This window comes from Danio rerio, chromosome 9, assembly GCF_052040795.2.
Source record: "Danio rerio strain M-AB ecotype USA chromosome 9, GRCz13ab, whole genome shotgun sequence".
Classification (NCBI taxonomy): Eukaryota; Metazoa; Chordata; class Actinopteri; order Cypriniformes; family Danionidae; genus Danio; species Danio rerio.
Window position 1 is genome coordinate 43833539 of NC_141029.1, and position 15299 is coordinate 43848837.

Genomic DNA, 15299 nt, shown 5'->3' on the forward strand with positions numbered 1-15299 from the left:
TTACAAAAGTGGCAAAAGGTAGATTTTTCCTATGAATCATCTGTTAAACTGCATCCTAATCATCACAAATACTGCAGAAGACCTATTGGAACCAGCATGGACCCAAAATTCTCAAGAAATCAGTCAAGTTTGGTGAAGGAAAAATCATGATTTGGGGTTGCATTCAGTACAGGGGGGCCTGTGAGAGGGCCTGTGAGAGAGTGAATGGTAAAATCAACAGCCTGAGGTATCAAGACATTTGTGCTGCCCATTACATTACAAACCACAGGAGAGGGTAAATTCTTCAGCAGGATAGCGCTCCTTCTCATACTTCAGCCTCCACATCAAAGTTACTGAAAGCAAAGAAGGCCAAGGTACTCTAGGATTGGCCAGCCCAGTCACCAAAGATGAACATTATTGAGCATGTCTGGGTAAGATGGAGGAGGAGACATTGAAGATGAATCCAAAGAATCTTGATGAACTCTGGGAATCCTACAAGAAGGCTTTCTTTGTTATTTGAGTCATTGTAGAGATGTATGGATGCATTTATCCAAGCTCATGGGAGTCATACACAATATTAATAATTTCTTACTGCACCATGACTTAACATTCTATACTGCACATTGTTTCTGTTAAGTTACAAGACTTTTGTCTAAGCAAAGTCAGACCTTCCTGTCCTAATTACAAAATAAAAATGAGGGCATAATCATGTTTTATTTTGGTAAAATAGGCATGATCTAGAAGGCTTTGCCTTTTCATATAAGCCACTTCTGATACCAAATGATCAACTAGAAATCAAGTTATTATTTGATGTTTATAAAACTTGGATACGTGACAAGACTTTTGTCAGGTAGTGTATACTGTAGATATATTTTTCGCTAATAATATACACCACATTTAAGTGTTCTCAAGGAAAATAATCATTCACATGGTATCATATAAGAAAATAATCATTCACATGGTATTTGATTTATTACAGCACTCAGTATTCCTGGACCTCCAGGTCCTCCTGGCCCACCTGGAATTCCTGGCACTGGATCAGGGGTGAGCGAGACTTTCATTGAAGAAAAGACTAATGGATCGGATCTGATTAAACCACTAATGCTTCATGCTTTAATCATACTTCTGCTTTTAAATGTATCATCAGGTGACTGTCCTGAGGTCTCATGACATAATGATTGCTACAGCACGCAGACAGACAGAAGGGACTCTGATTTACATTCTGGACAGAAACGATCTCTACCTCAGAGTTCGGGACGGTGTTAGACAAGTGATGGTACGTGCTTTAAATGTCCATCCTTAAAAATGCTATAAATGCATTTCATTTATGATATCAATTTAATAACTTGATATTAAATGAACACATTTCATGAGCATGTGATAAAAATCTAACTGTATAATTGGCCTCAATATCACTTGGATTTGGGTCCTATTTTAACTTGTTGGGTTTATTTCACTCCAGTATGAAAGTTGACACACTAAATCTTCACAGTTCTGTCCAAACAGCTTACAAAAAGATGATTTTCATTCAGGTTTTTTTACATGTCTATTTAAATTTTAACTTTATTTCTTTCATTTACAGCTTGGGGATTATAAACCTCTTTATGGAGAGCTGGTAAGCAGAGTGCATACAGCTTTAATGTTAACACTCAAATAAGCACCCACCATTTAATCTAATGAAATTGGTATTAGTGGATGGTGTGCATATCAAATCCAGAAGGTTTGAGTAAAGCTTGTTGTTTTTTCCTCCAGGACAATGAAGTGGCAGCAGTCCAGCCACCCCCTGTTGTTCACTATTCCCAGGACCACACGGCTAACAATGGCGCAGAGCAGATTTCTCCACCACACCAGCCTATTGATTTCCCAACGAGAGAGCAGGAGAACAGAAACCCCAACCCGCAACCTGACCCCCGATACCCGGATCCACGATACCCACCATACACTGACAACAGATACACCGATCCTGTAGAGCCCAACATCAGATATCCTGTTCAACCCGAGAGGAATCCAATCACTCCAGCCCGCCGTCCTATCCCTCCTGTCAATCAGCCAGGAGGCCACGCCCACACCCACACTTCCGGACCAGGGGTGAGTTCACTTAGAGATACAGTAGTTCACCCAAAAATTTAAGTTTACCCCCTATAAACCTTTATAAGTGTCTTTAGTCAAAATATATTTTGAAAAGAGCTGAAAACCTGTAACCAATGACTTCCATAGCAAAAAAAATGGAAGTCAATGGTTACAGGTTTCCAGCTTAATACAGTATATCTTCTTATGTGTTTAACAGAAGAAAGAAACTGAAATCGGGTTGAGGGATGAGTGAATGATGATGGATTTTTTAGATGAACTATGCTTTTGACCACTGTTTTTTTCCACTTTACTGACACTATTTTCTTTTCTGTTTTACAGTTGCATCTTATTGCTCTGAATTCTCCACAAGTGGGCAACATGAGAGGCATTCGCGGGGCAGACTTCATGTGCTTCCAGCAGGCACGGGCCGTTGGCATGAAGGGAACGTTCAGAGCCTTCCTGTCCTCCAAACTCCAGGATCTCTACAGTATCGTCCGCAGATCTGACAGAGAGACATTACCAATTGTTAACCTAAAGGTGTGTTGTGCATTACTCAAACATTCAGACAATAAAATTACAGTAATTTTACCGCAATAAATTAGTATTTTTAAAGGGTTAGTTCACTCAGAAAAGCTAATTATTATTTATTACTCACCCACATATTGTTCCTGAGACCTTCGTTTAACTCAACACAACACAAACTGAGCTATTTTAGATGATATCCTGGAGCTCTCTTATCTTCCATAGACAGCAACAGTGCTGAAACATTCAAGAAGTCAAGTAAAGAAACCAAAAAACATTTTCAAAACATTCCATGTGACGTCAAGTGGTTCAACTGTAATCAAACAAAGCTCCAAATCTATCTTTTGTGAGCCAATAAGAACTGTAAAAATGACTTCAGATGTTCAGATGTAGATGTTCCTACAGTATTTCTTATCACCTATATCAGGTCAAGGTGTGCATTTATTTTGGTGAGTGCCATGTGTTGACATTAGATTCAGCAGCACAACGCGCAAACATCATATTGCCCATAGTAAATGTGCACCCTAGTCTGATGAGGAAAACATAGGAAAACAAAGTTTAAGTTTACTCTTATTGTGCACAAAAGTGTTCTTGGTGCTTCACATGATTAAAGTTGAACCACTGAAGTCCCAGGTAAGGTTTTGACAATGTTTTTGGTTTCTTTATGACATATGGGTGAAATGATCTAAAATCAAAAACTCGATCAATTAAACACTATACATACATTTTTGATTATTTAACGATTATTTTATTTGTCTTTAGAGTGGAGGAACTATGATGTCAATTGGTATGCAAATATCTGGAAATGACTTTGCATTTTAGCAGTTCCAGTCCCCTCGTCCCAAAGTCAATGGGTTTTTTCAATGGGATTTCAGTTAAATTGCTTAAATAAGGTTCATGGCTAACACAAGCTCAAGATACTTTCACGTTTTATTATTCTACAGCATAAAACACATCAGTTACATCACACTTAAGATTTTAAAATTCCGTTTCGTTTCTTAAAAAGACGGTTGCTGTGAAGTTGCTAAATGGAACTACAGCGATGTCGGAGACATTATACGTCATCGAGCTGGTCTGGAACACAGCTTGCTTGCATTGGGCATTTGGATTTGTCTGTTATTTAAGTATTTTCATAAATAGTATTTTATAGTTTGTAGTATTTTTCTTATTGGGAATTCATATTGTGGGTGGATAATGCCTTCACTTGTAAAGACCATCAAGACAGATTAATTGGTTGATCCTTTATTTTGATTAAACGATTTTATGGGGATAACTCATCTCTGATTTATTTAATCTTTGCAATGATGACAGTAAATCATATTTTACTAGATATTTTTCAAGACACTTTTATACTGCTTAAAGTGACATTTAAAGGCTTAACTAGGTTAATTAGGTTAACTAGGCAGGTTAGGGTAATTAGGCAAGTTATTGTATAATGATGGTTTGTTCTGTAGACTATCGAAAAAAATATATCTTAAAGGGGCTAATGCCTTTGTCCTCAAATCAGCTTTTGAAAAATTAAAAACTGCTTTAATTCTAGCCAAAGTTAAACAAAAAAGACTTTCTCTAGAAGAAAAAATATTATCAGACATACTGTAAAAATTTCCTTGTTCTGTTAAAACATCATTTGGAAAACATTTAAAAAAGGGGGGCTAATAATTATGACTTCAACTGTCATTTTAACGTGATCAATAGATTTTTTGTAGTTTTTTTTCTTCATCTAAACACATTTAACTCTCTCATAACTGCAGTATTTACACTGTATAGCATATGAGACTATGGGCTGCTTTTTGCGGTACTTCGTGACAAAACAAGAATAATGAATGTTGCTCTGTGTCCATGATGGAACTTGCAGGCATTTGATAGAGTTGTCCCTCACACCTCATTTCTGTCGTCTGTTACTAAGGTAAACAGGCCGTGTGCACGCGAGCGACACACTTATTTAAATATATCTTATGATAGTACTTTGTAGGCACATTTATACATAAAAACTTTTTAAAAACTTTTACAACAATCGTAAAGCAAAACAAAGTGTATTTCCCACGTAAAAAAAAACTATCCAAAAGGCACGTATGTCTATGTGCTTTTGTGTATTTAATTGGATCATAATATAAAAAAAGAGAGTAAATCTTTGTCAAGGACCATATTTTTAAAAATTAGCTTGAAAAGTTGTCTGTAGCGGGTGGTGCTGACGTCCCAGGTGAGCGCCTTGAAGCTATTGTCATCCATGTATAGCCTAACGTAAGCTTTTCAGTTCTTATGTTTGCATTGAAGATTCAAAAGTGCTAAAAGTTGTATTTTTGTGTGAGGATTATCCGGCTGGACAAAACATGTAAGTGTAATAAACTGCTTTTGAACATAGAGCTTATTATTTGCAATCTTCGAAAAGCCCATGGGAAAATCCTAAGAATTTTATCGAGGGAACCGGTTTTATGTTAGCAGCCCATTTGCCTACAAGGTGACGTCATAGTTCCTCCACTCTATTAATTTATTTTTTTAATTCATAATTCATTAAATGTTTGTACTGTGAATATATAAATTTTTACAAAATGAAACATTTCAATACTTTGTGATGTTAAAATAAGAACATTTCTGGCAAATAAACACAGTTACATTTGTTTAGAGTTGCTCATTGCATTGAAGGTATTGGTTTGATCGTTGGATCATTTTGACAGTTCCTAGTCATATTCTCATCTAGAGAAAACTTACTCAACTCACTTGGTGTTTGTTTGGTCCTGTCTCTCGATGACACTGATGTTCTGGTGTGCAGGATCAAGTCCTCTTCAGCAGCTGGGAGTCTCTCTTCAGTGACTCAGAGAGCAGGATGAAGGACAATGCACCCATCTACTCGTTTGATGGCAGAGATGTCCTGAGGGACAGTGCCTGGTGAGTGCCTTTAAACTGACACTTCAGCAGATCAGCCTGACACTGTCTATCTATCTATCTATCTATCTATCTATCTATCTATCTATCTATCTATCTATCTATCTATCTATCTATCTATCTATCTATCTATCTATCTATCTATCTATCTATCTGTCTGTCTGTCTGTCTGTCTGTCTGTCTGTCTGTCTGTCTGTCTGTCTGTCTGTCTGTCTGTCTGTCTGTCTGTCTGTCTGTCCGTCCGTCCGTCCATCCATCTATCTGTCGTTCTATCAGTCGTTCTATTTGTCGATCTGTCTATCTATCTATCTATCTATCTATCTATCTATCTATCTATCTATCTATCTATCTATTGATCTATCGATCTATCGATCGATCGATCGATCGATCGATTGATCGATTGATCGATCGATCTATCTATCTATCTGTCTGCCTGTCTGTCTATCTGTCCGTCCATCTATCTGTCGTTCTATCTATCTATCTATCTATCTATCTATCTATCTATCTATCTATCTATCTATCTATCTATCTATCTATCTATCTGTCTGTCTGTCTGTCTGTCTGTCTGTGTCTGTCTGTCTGTCTGTCTGTCTATCTGTCCGTCCGTCCATCTATCTGTTGTTCTATCAGTCGTTCTATTTGTCGATCTGTCTATCTATCTATCTATCGATCTATCGATCTATCGATCGATCGATCGATCTATCTATCTATCTGTCTGCCTGTCTGTCTATCTGTCCGTCCATCTATCTGTCGTTCTATCTATCTATCTATCTATCTATCTATCTATCTATCTATCTATCTATCTATCTATCTATCTATCTATCTATCTATCTATCTATCTATCTATCTATCTATCTATCTATCTATCTATCTATCTATCTATCTATCTATCTATCTAGTCCGTCCGTCCGTCCGTCCATCGTTTAATTAATCATTGTAATTTTGGAAAGGTCTCACAGTTTTCTAGTGTTTCCTTTGAAAAGCTTAAAATGGTCATTTCCCTTCCTCTCTCCTATAGGCCAGAGAAGATGATTTGGCACGGATCGGATGGCAGGGGTCACAGGCAAACGGATAACTACTGCGAGACATGGAGGGCCGGAGACCGCGCTGTCACAGGCCTGGCCTCGTCCCTGCAGGCTGGTCAACTCCTCCAGCAGACCTCCAGCAGCTGCTCCAGCTCCTACATCGTGCTGTGCATCGAGAACAGCTACATGACACAGTCCAAGAAATAAAGCCGTCCGAAAGAGCCTTTGAAAACTCAACACTTCAGTCATACAGGCCCAGATTTTGCTCCAGTAGATGCCTGTATCTAATGAATGGAAATGTTAAAGAGTAAATTAAACTGAGTCTGCCTTAAGGAGAATTTGCCAGTCATCTATTCGCCGTAACGCCAAAGGTTGAACGTGGAGGTGTTTGCTCTTTCTCAGGGCACTGGCACATCTTTTTCAGGGGGTTAAACCAGAGAAGTGAGGCCAACTGAGGCAGTTTTTTTTAACTGTATCCATATAAAATTTTGTATATGAATTGTTTGTCTTCTGTGTTGTTGTTTTTTTTTTTTTGAAAAATGTCTTAATTGGTATATTTAACCAATTTTAGCTATATTTTTTTGTGCAACCATTTTCCTTCAAGGTTATGTTGGATATCGAGGAGCAAACCTTGACATAGTTTTAGAATTTGAAAAGAGAAAGTATTTATTTTGCAATAAAGAGAGCTAAAATATGATTTGAAACCACAAAGCATATTTGTTTGCTATTTTAGCAAGCACATTTTTGCTACTTCAACAGATGTAAGACTGAAGTGTAGCTTATAAATGGCTGCTCTCTAAAAACCTCTAGTGGGCAAAGAGAAATGCCTTAAATAATTCAACGCTTACCCCTCAAGAGTGTTTTGTACAAAACAAATGATTTGATCTGTTGCATCTATGGAATCACTGTGTTTTTTTTTTCTATTGTGATTAATGTGAAATTTCATATGGACATCTGAGTGTCATTATTTTACTCTTCTGGTTGATTCCAGAAGTTTCCATGAGTAACGGGAATGGGAAGCTGAATAGTATTTGTAACAAATATTTTAAGGAAAAAAATTCTGTTACTAAAAAATAGTGGTTACATGTCCCATAATTCAAAGGCATTGGTTGCATTCGGTGCTTTTTGCTGATGAAACAGCTGCTGACAGTGTTGTTTGGGAGAGACAGATGTGTTTTATGAAGACACTTTATCTTCTATCCATATGGAATTTCAGACACCTAATCCACTCTAGTGCTACTGATGTGTTCAGCACAACCCTGTGGGCTTCTAGTCTTTTTTTCTTTCTTTCCTTTTGTACTAGTATGTGCTGCATCATGTCTCGGAGGCACTGACATTTTTTATTTTTCATTAGCCACAATAATTTTGGCACCACTTCTTGTGTATTAAAATCTATTTCCTTAAAACCTACACATATCTTAGACTATGTTGTCTGTTCATGCACAATATTAACATATCGGATGTCGTTCACAAGCCATTTCATATCATGATTGTTTACTGTTCACTGACTGTTTACTAAAAAAAAAAATAAAGGTACATTTTTCCTCTTCAAATTCATGAAAAAGATGTTCATTCTTTGTGAGAGCCATTAAACCCACAAGCATTACAGTGCATCCGGAAAGTATTGACAGCGCTTCACATTTTCCTCATTTTGTTATGTTACAGCCTTATTTCACAATGGATTAGTCATTGATTTCCTTAAAATTCTACACACAATACCCCATAATGACAAAAAAAGAGTTTCTGAAATTGTTGCAAATTTATTAAAAATAAAAAAAAACCTGAAAAGTCACATGTACAGAAGTATTTACAGACTTTGCTCAATACTTTGTTGATGCACAGCCTCAAATCTTTTTGAATAAGATGCCACAAGCTTGGCACACCTGTCTTTGGTAATTTTTGCTCAGTCCTCTTTGCAGTACCTCTCAAGCTCTATCAGGTTGGATGGGAAGAGACCATTTTCAGATCTCTCCAGAGATGTTCAATAGGATTTAGGTCTGGGCTCTGGCTAGGCCACTCAAGGACATTCACCGAGTTGTTGTGAAGCCACTCCATTAATATTTTGGCTGCGTGCTTTGGGTCATTGTCCTGCTGGAAGATGAACCATCGCCCCAGTCTGAAGTCAAGAGCACTTTGAAGCAGGTTTTCAACTCAATTCAATTCACCTTTACTTGTACAGTGCTTTTACAATGTAGATTGTGTCAAAGCAGCTTCACATAAAAGATTATAGTAAATTGAACAGTGTAGTTCAGTTTTCAAAGTTTAACTTTAATTCTGTCTAGCTCAGTGTGGTTAACAATCACTGCTGAGACTCCAAACACTGAAGAGCAAATCCATCGATGTGCAGCTCTACAGATCCTGAACCATGCAAGCTAGAGGCGACAGCAGTGAGGAAAAAACTTCACCAATTGGCGAAAGTGAAGAATTAAAAAAAAACCTTGAGAGAAACCAGGCTCAGTTAGGCACGATCATTTCTCCACTTCTCCACTGGCCAAATGTCTTGTGCAGAGCTGCAGTGTAGGTGCCGGAGGCTGGAAGCTGGACCTCATCGAAGACTCGTCTGTCCCTGGAGCGTCGCAGGAATCAGTCTTGTGCTCTCTACTCCTCCATGACCACAACAGTAGCTGCTCAGGATACGGCCTGGTCCAGGATCGAGGAAAAGATGAATGCACCTTTGGCGGTCCTGGTCTTCATTCAGGATGTCTCTGTACATTGCTGCATTCATCTCTAGGAAGAGTCCTGGTGGTTCCAAACATCTACCACTTACAGATGATGGAGGCCACTGTGCTCATTGAAACTTTCAGAGTAGAAGAAAAATTTCTTCTGTAACCTTCTCCAGCCTTGTTCCTTAAGGCAATCTTGTCTCTGAGGTCTACAGACAATTCCTTTGTCTTCATGCTTGGTTTGTGGATTGACATGAACTGTCAACCCTGGGACCTTATATGGACAAGTGTATGCTTTTTTCAAATCATGTCCAATCAACTGAATTTACCACAGGTGAACTCCAATTAAGCTGCTGAAACATCTCAAGAATGATCAGTGGAAACAGAATGTACCTGAGTGCTTTTCATCCATTTTGGAATAAGGCTGTAACGTAAACAAATGTGGAAGAAGTGAAACGCTACATCATGAATACTCTCCGGATTCACTGTAGATGCATAAAACAGTTATTTTTACGGAAGCCATATATAATCTTATTTTTCACATCAAACTTTACATTTTGAAGACCTTGCTGTCACGATTAAGCGACGTGTATAAATCCCTGCTTCTAGTTCACATAAAAGCCACTTTTGATCAGTGTAAGTGCTCTTCATTCTCAAAGGTTGGAATTGTAAACTATGCAATTCTGCTAAATGCTGTTTAAGCATTGAAATACTCCCAGGCAAACATCGTGTGTGTGCGAATGGCAGAGGGCCCCAAAGTCCTGATTCATGCATGTCTCTAAATTGCACGGTGTGCCCCTTTGATGACATTGCAATCCCTCCTCAGTGCCTATTGCACTGGTTCTCTGTCCGCCTGAAGGGTTTTACAGCCTGTTCAATAGGATTTAGCGATGTGGCCTTGAGAGGGCCTCAAGGCACAAATCAGAGACTGCTGACAGCGAGCTGGTGAAGCGACCCCTTTTGTATCGCAGGACTTAAAGGTCCTCCGCAAGCATTTCAGCCAGGTGGACCAAGCCTGAGGTAAAATAACCCATGGGCATTTGGAAAAGTTGATTAAGCTAAATGATGTGGCAAAAAATGCCCCGTCTGTCAAAAACGTACTGTTTAAAAAGGTTTCAGATGGTGTCGTTACGCTGCACTAGGATAACAGGAACTCTGCAGGAGATCAGCAGGATGACTGATTAACTGTTGGTTTTGTTGTGATCTCTACTGAACTGAAGGAAATTGAGTTTTGATAGGCCTTAGGTTCTTGACTGCACAACTCTTCCCCCAAAATTGAGGCCTGCAGTTGCCAGCAAATTGACTGGTGCAAAGTTGGGTATGCAAAATAGTAGCATATCCGTCAACAATTATTGGGGTTTAAAGAAAAAAATTAGCTACGTTTAAAATAATATGGCCAAATCAACCCAAGTAGGCCTATACCTGTAAACTGAATTATAGGTGTGGGTTTAAATGTAACAATGGTTTATTAAGATTAAGCCTATGCCTAATTTTGTTTCCTAATTGGTCAAATCTCGAATTTACATACTAGGAATTTTTCAATTGTTTTGGAAGAAATTTGTCTATTTTTAGGAAGGCCTATGGCAACAAATCGACTGATTGCTTCCTATTTAATGTACATCAACATTACTAATTAATTCACTTAATAGGATGCTACACAATATTATCAGTTGTTTTAAAACATTAACCTTATAAGTCAAATCACAATAGAGTAGATGCAGAGGGACTTTTCATTTTTTAGTAACCTGGGTCAAGTGCTTACGGTGAACTGTATATGCCGTTACAAAATTAGGAGCGTTTAAGGTCTGTCTTCTTTAAAAATACTTACTGCCTGATTGATATATAAAAAACCCTATATTATATAAAGTGGGTCTCAGAAAGTACAAAAAGCACTGCATTAAATGATTTTTTTTCGTGGTATGTCTTTAAAATTTGAAACTACTGTATACTTTACCCCAGTATTTTCAATAGAGATTCTGCGCTAGCTATCAGACGCATGCATAAAAGGCTTTTCATTTTGTTTTACACTTGAACAAGTCAATAAATGCTGAATCAATTTACTGATTATATTTTAATTACATAACAACATAGATGGGGTAAAAGAAACCCTATAAAATTGAAAAATAATCACATTAACATTTCACCGGACGTTTATCGGTATAGGAAGAAACACTTGCTCTGCATATACACTGCAAAAAATGCTTTTCTTGCTTAGATTTTTTGACTTATTTCTAGTGCAAATATCTAAAATGTCTTATATCAAGAAGCCTTTTCTAGACAAGCAAAACATATTGTCTTATTTTAAGAAATAATACGCCAATATTAAGCAAGTTTTTCCTTAAAACAAGCAAAATAATCTGCCAATGGGGTAAGCAAATTAATCTTGTTTTTTCTTTTGACATAAGATTATTTTGCTTACCCCATTGGCAGATTATTTTGTTTGTTTTAAGGAAAAACTCACTTAATTTTGGCATATTATTTCTCAAAACAAGACAATATGTTTTGCTTGTCTAGAAAATTATTCTTGATTTAGGAATATTTAGATATTTGGACTAGAAACAAGACAACAAATCTAAGTAAGAAAAGCATTTTTTTGCTGTGTACCACACAGACAGGGCTTAATTTGTGCCAGGCACCTGATTTTACCGACCCGCCTTCTCAACCGCCCTTTTGCCACAGTGGAATACACCACCTACTTATCCAGGAGGTTTTACGCAGTGCATGCCCTTCCAGCTGCAACCTATCTCTGGGAAACATCCATACACACTCATTTACCACATACACAACGGACAATTTAGCCTACCCACAGAAACGCCATCTGACGCAGTCGAGGCTCCAACCAGCAAGCTTCTTGCTGTGAGGCGACAGCACTACCAACTGCACCACCGAATTAGGTTATTGTAGTTATAATTCAAGTTTATAACTCTTGATAACTATAATTATTTAGTACATTATGAATTTACAAATTGGCCACAACAGTATGGCTGTGTCCGAAACTGTATACTTCCATACTATAAAGAAGCTAAAATAGCTAAAATAAGTATGCGAGCCGAGTAGTATGTCCGAATTCATAGAATTCAAAATCAGTATGCGAGAAGCTCCCAGATGACCTACTTCTGAAGTGCGCATCCCATGCATCCCGCGCTATCCCATGATGCCCCGTGAGAGAATTCATGAATGGGAGTGAAGCAACACAACTGTACGTAAGTCACGTGACCATGACAAAATGGCGGATGCAGTATGTCTAAATTCCATTCATACTCACATTCATACTGTATAGAATGAATTTAAGTGCAATACCTACTGAGTAATAGGCGGTTTTAGATGCAACCTTTGGGTCAGCGTCTGAATGGGGTAGGCCAGGGGTGTCAAACTCAATTCCTGGAGGGCCGAAGCCCTGCACAGTTTAGTTCCAACCCTGCTCCAACACACTTACCTGTAGGTTTCAAACAAGCCTGAAGGACTCAATTAGTTTGATCAGGTGTGTTTAATTAGGGTTGGAACTAAACTGAGCAGAGCTGCGGCCCTTTTGGAACTGAGTTTGACACCTGTGGGGTAGGCTATATGTACAAGGACTTTTAATTTCAGCAAGCCACCCACATAGCAAAATTTCTCTGGCCCAGCTCTGGCCCACACAATCAGGTTTTGCTTGGCCCACATGCCGCAGTGAATTACGGTACATGACTGGACCAAATCTGGCTTCCAGACAAGGGCCAAACACGGACCATATCTGGGCCAAGTCTCAGCCAAGTTAATAACTCATAACTGGGCCTGAACTGGGCCAGATAGGTTGGTGTGTCACGATTGCAATGAAATTGATAAACCCATGGAGTGATGCGCTTTAGGCACACTATGGGCATGCTTTTTCTCAAAGTGACCTGATTGGAAGAATTTTTTTTCTTTACTCAAAAATGATTTTAGTGTATTTTAAATGTGGGTCAAGACTGGCCAAACTCAAATGGCCAACTTATCACATTTTTAAATCTGGGCCAAATACTACGTTTTTCATCTGGCCCAAATCTTGTGTGCCGCCTTAAAGACGGTGCCACCTCTGCCAAACCCGGTACATGTTTGGCCCACATGCTGTATGCCAGTGCCGGATGAATGCCTGCTGTGCCAGCTTTATGCCAAATCTGGGCCAGAATTCTTTGCTACTAGAGTAGAGTTACACGGTCTTTCATCTCGTTTTATGCTTGAACAACTATTAAATGTTTAAATATTTAACAGAATGTATTTAATAACAATATTGATGCCTTATAAATAATTGTCACAGCTTTCACAGGAAGTTTGGCTGGAAAACACTAGCTGTGCATACCCATTCGCTTTCTCGTTTTCGCTGTCCTGTCTCTTTAAAGTTATGGATTATTCAGACCGATGCAAAGATTCGACTAAAATGACTCTTTAAACGCAAGGGGCGCGCGCGACTCACAGAATGGAAACATAATGGAGTGTACAAGACTGAGGTGAAAATTATGCGTTTTATTCCGACAAATCATGATACTCGAGTAGCAAAAATGATTTGATTAATTTTGTAATCAAACAAAGTAACTTGTGTAACATAAGCTCATTATCACCACGTGGGTATTGTTGACGGTCGCAACGGAGTTCACACAATGTGAAAAAAACATCGCGACTTTTTGTTTTATTTGGACAGGTGCTCATCACGGTTTTATGGTCCACCTGTATTTGTCATCTGTCTGAAGACTCATCTACAGGTATTTCGTATTTAAAAATTGGCTGTTTGCTTTAATTAAACTAACTAAAGGGATTTAGCAGCTGGTTCTCTGTTATCGTAAAGATTGACTCAAATTTCAGTTTCAAAACATGTTTTCTCTGGATATTTCTTTACACAACCTGATATGTGTTTTTATAATTCAGTAAAGATATGCTGCATAAAAGGCAACGTAAATTATGCCACAGGCCCTGTATCAACACAGCTATTTTGGTGTAAAAACATTTATGCCCCCTCTGTGCCGCATTAAACTGTCTGTAAGACATCTTGCCTCCTGCAGTGTAAATTTAACGTAGCAGTGTAAAGATTAAATTTAAGTATTTCACTTGATTAAAAAATGGCAACTACTGTAGCTCCTGAGTTTAAAATCCTCAAATAAATCTGTTCTTAATAACGTTTTTCTACAGAATGAAGCTTATGTGTTTTGTAGATTAACACACATGGTGAGTGGTTTAAATGCACATGCTTTACATGAACAGTAAAACAAAATTTAAGGTATTTACCTATTGTCATGTTGGCACATTAAAGAAATAATTGTGCCAAAATCAGGGCCGGATTAACCAATGGGCCTTATGGGCACAGGCCCAGGGGCCCGTGCGCACTAGGGGCCCCTGCGAGGGGGGAGAAAAAAAAGACAATTTCGGAGTGTCTTTTTTGGCTAATTGCAAATAGCGCATCTAGTTGGAATAAGCTATTCAGGGTTTACGCCCATCGATGCCTGATTGATAGAGACAAGATAAGTAAACAGCTTGTAAGCATTACAGCCGTAGTGGCGCACCTTGTAAGGAACCCAGCATCATCTTCTGACGCGATTAATTATGAAGTCGGTTCGAATCCACCATCAGCTGAACTCGTGCTACTCTTTTTTTCTCCCCGTTACATATCAGATTGGAAATATATTTATTTTTAACAGGAAGGAAACATTTTTTTAAAAAATAATGCAAATGTGATATAAAGTCACAAGTGTCTGGTGGGTATTTAATAATGTTTAGCCTTATTATAGGCGCCTCCCACTCTGCAAAAACTATATTGCTCAGACAACTGTATTTCCTCTGAGCAAAAAAATCGCGATCACATATTAATATTATTATTATATTTAAACTGCCTTTTTTTCGTTAACTAAACAGAATGCTGTAATTGGTCAAGCGCGGAAACGTCAGTTTTGTAATAACCCGCACTAAACGGAGCGGAGTTACGTTAGTAAGTTATCTGTCATAGATCAAAAATGAGTGGACAAATTTAGCAAACGCGAGAGAAAGAGGAGAGGAGGCATCTTTATTGAGGCATTTTCCATACACACCATCTTTAAACAGACCTATGATCAGGAGAATGAGGGTACAGAAGAAGACGTTATGGTAACTTTAACTAATGAGAAGCTAGCATTAACCAGGCGGAGGAGGCTAACGGCAGCGCAGCGCGGACTGG

The 15299-nt window shown here is 38.3% G+C and overlaps 2 protein-coding genes across 10 annotated transcripts in view; both read left to right on the forward strand.

The window, feature by feature from the left end:
• The window catches only part of col18a1a (collagen type XVIII alpha 1 chain a), a 108743-nt gene extending 100711 nt beyond the window's left edge, over window positions 1-8032 (forward strand). For 2 of the 3 annotated variants that reach the window (XM_087266781.1, XM_087266780.1), the window contains exons 35-41: window positions 959-1023; window positions 1127-1255; window positions 1562-1594; window positions 1732-2067; window positions 2389-2586; window positions 5342-5457; window positions 6473-8032. In XM_087266781.1, coding sequence (XP_087122907.1) covers window positions 959-1023; window positions 1127-1255; window positions 1562-1594; window positions 1732-2067; window positions 2389-2586; window positions 5342-5457; window positions 6473-6686 — 1091 coding nt within the window. In that variant the 3' untranslated portion in view covers window positions 6687-8032. The remainder of the gene's footprint in view (window positions 1-958; window positions 1024-1126; window positions 1256-1561; window positions 1595-1731; window positions 2068-2388; window positions 2587-5341; window positions 5458-6472) is intronic. The other variant, NM_001349195.1, reaches the window with a different exon arrangement.
• Window positions 8033-13426: 5394 nt separating this feature from the next.
• Window positions 13427-15299, forward strand: part of pcbp3 (poly(rC) binding protein 3) — a 148684-nt gene continuing 146811 nt past the window's right edge. For 3 of the 7 annotated variants that reach the window (XM_087266514.1, XM_087266523.1, XM_087266530.1), the window contains exons 1-2: window positions 13428-13605; window positions 13797-13857. The gene's annotated coding sequence lies outside the window, so the exon portion shown is untranslated. Of the gene's footprint in view, window positions 13606-13796; window positions 13858-15299 lie in introns of all 7 variants that reach the window. The other 4 variants (NM_001442807.1, NM_001442811.1, NM_001442813.1 and 1 more) reach the window with 2 other exon arrangements.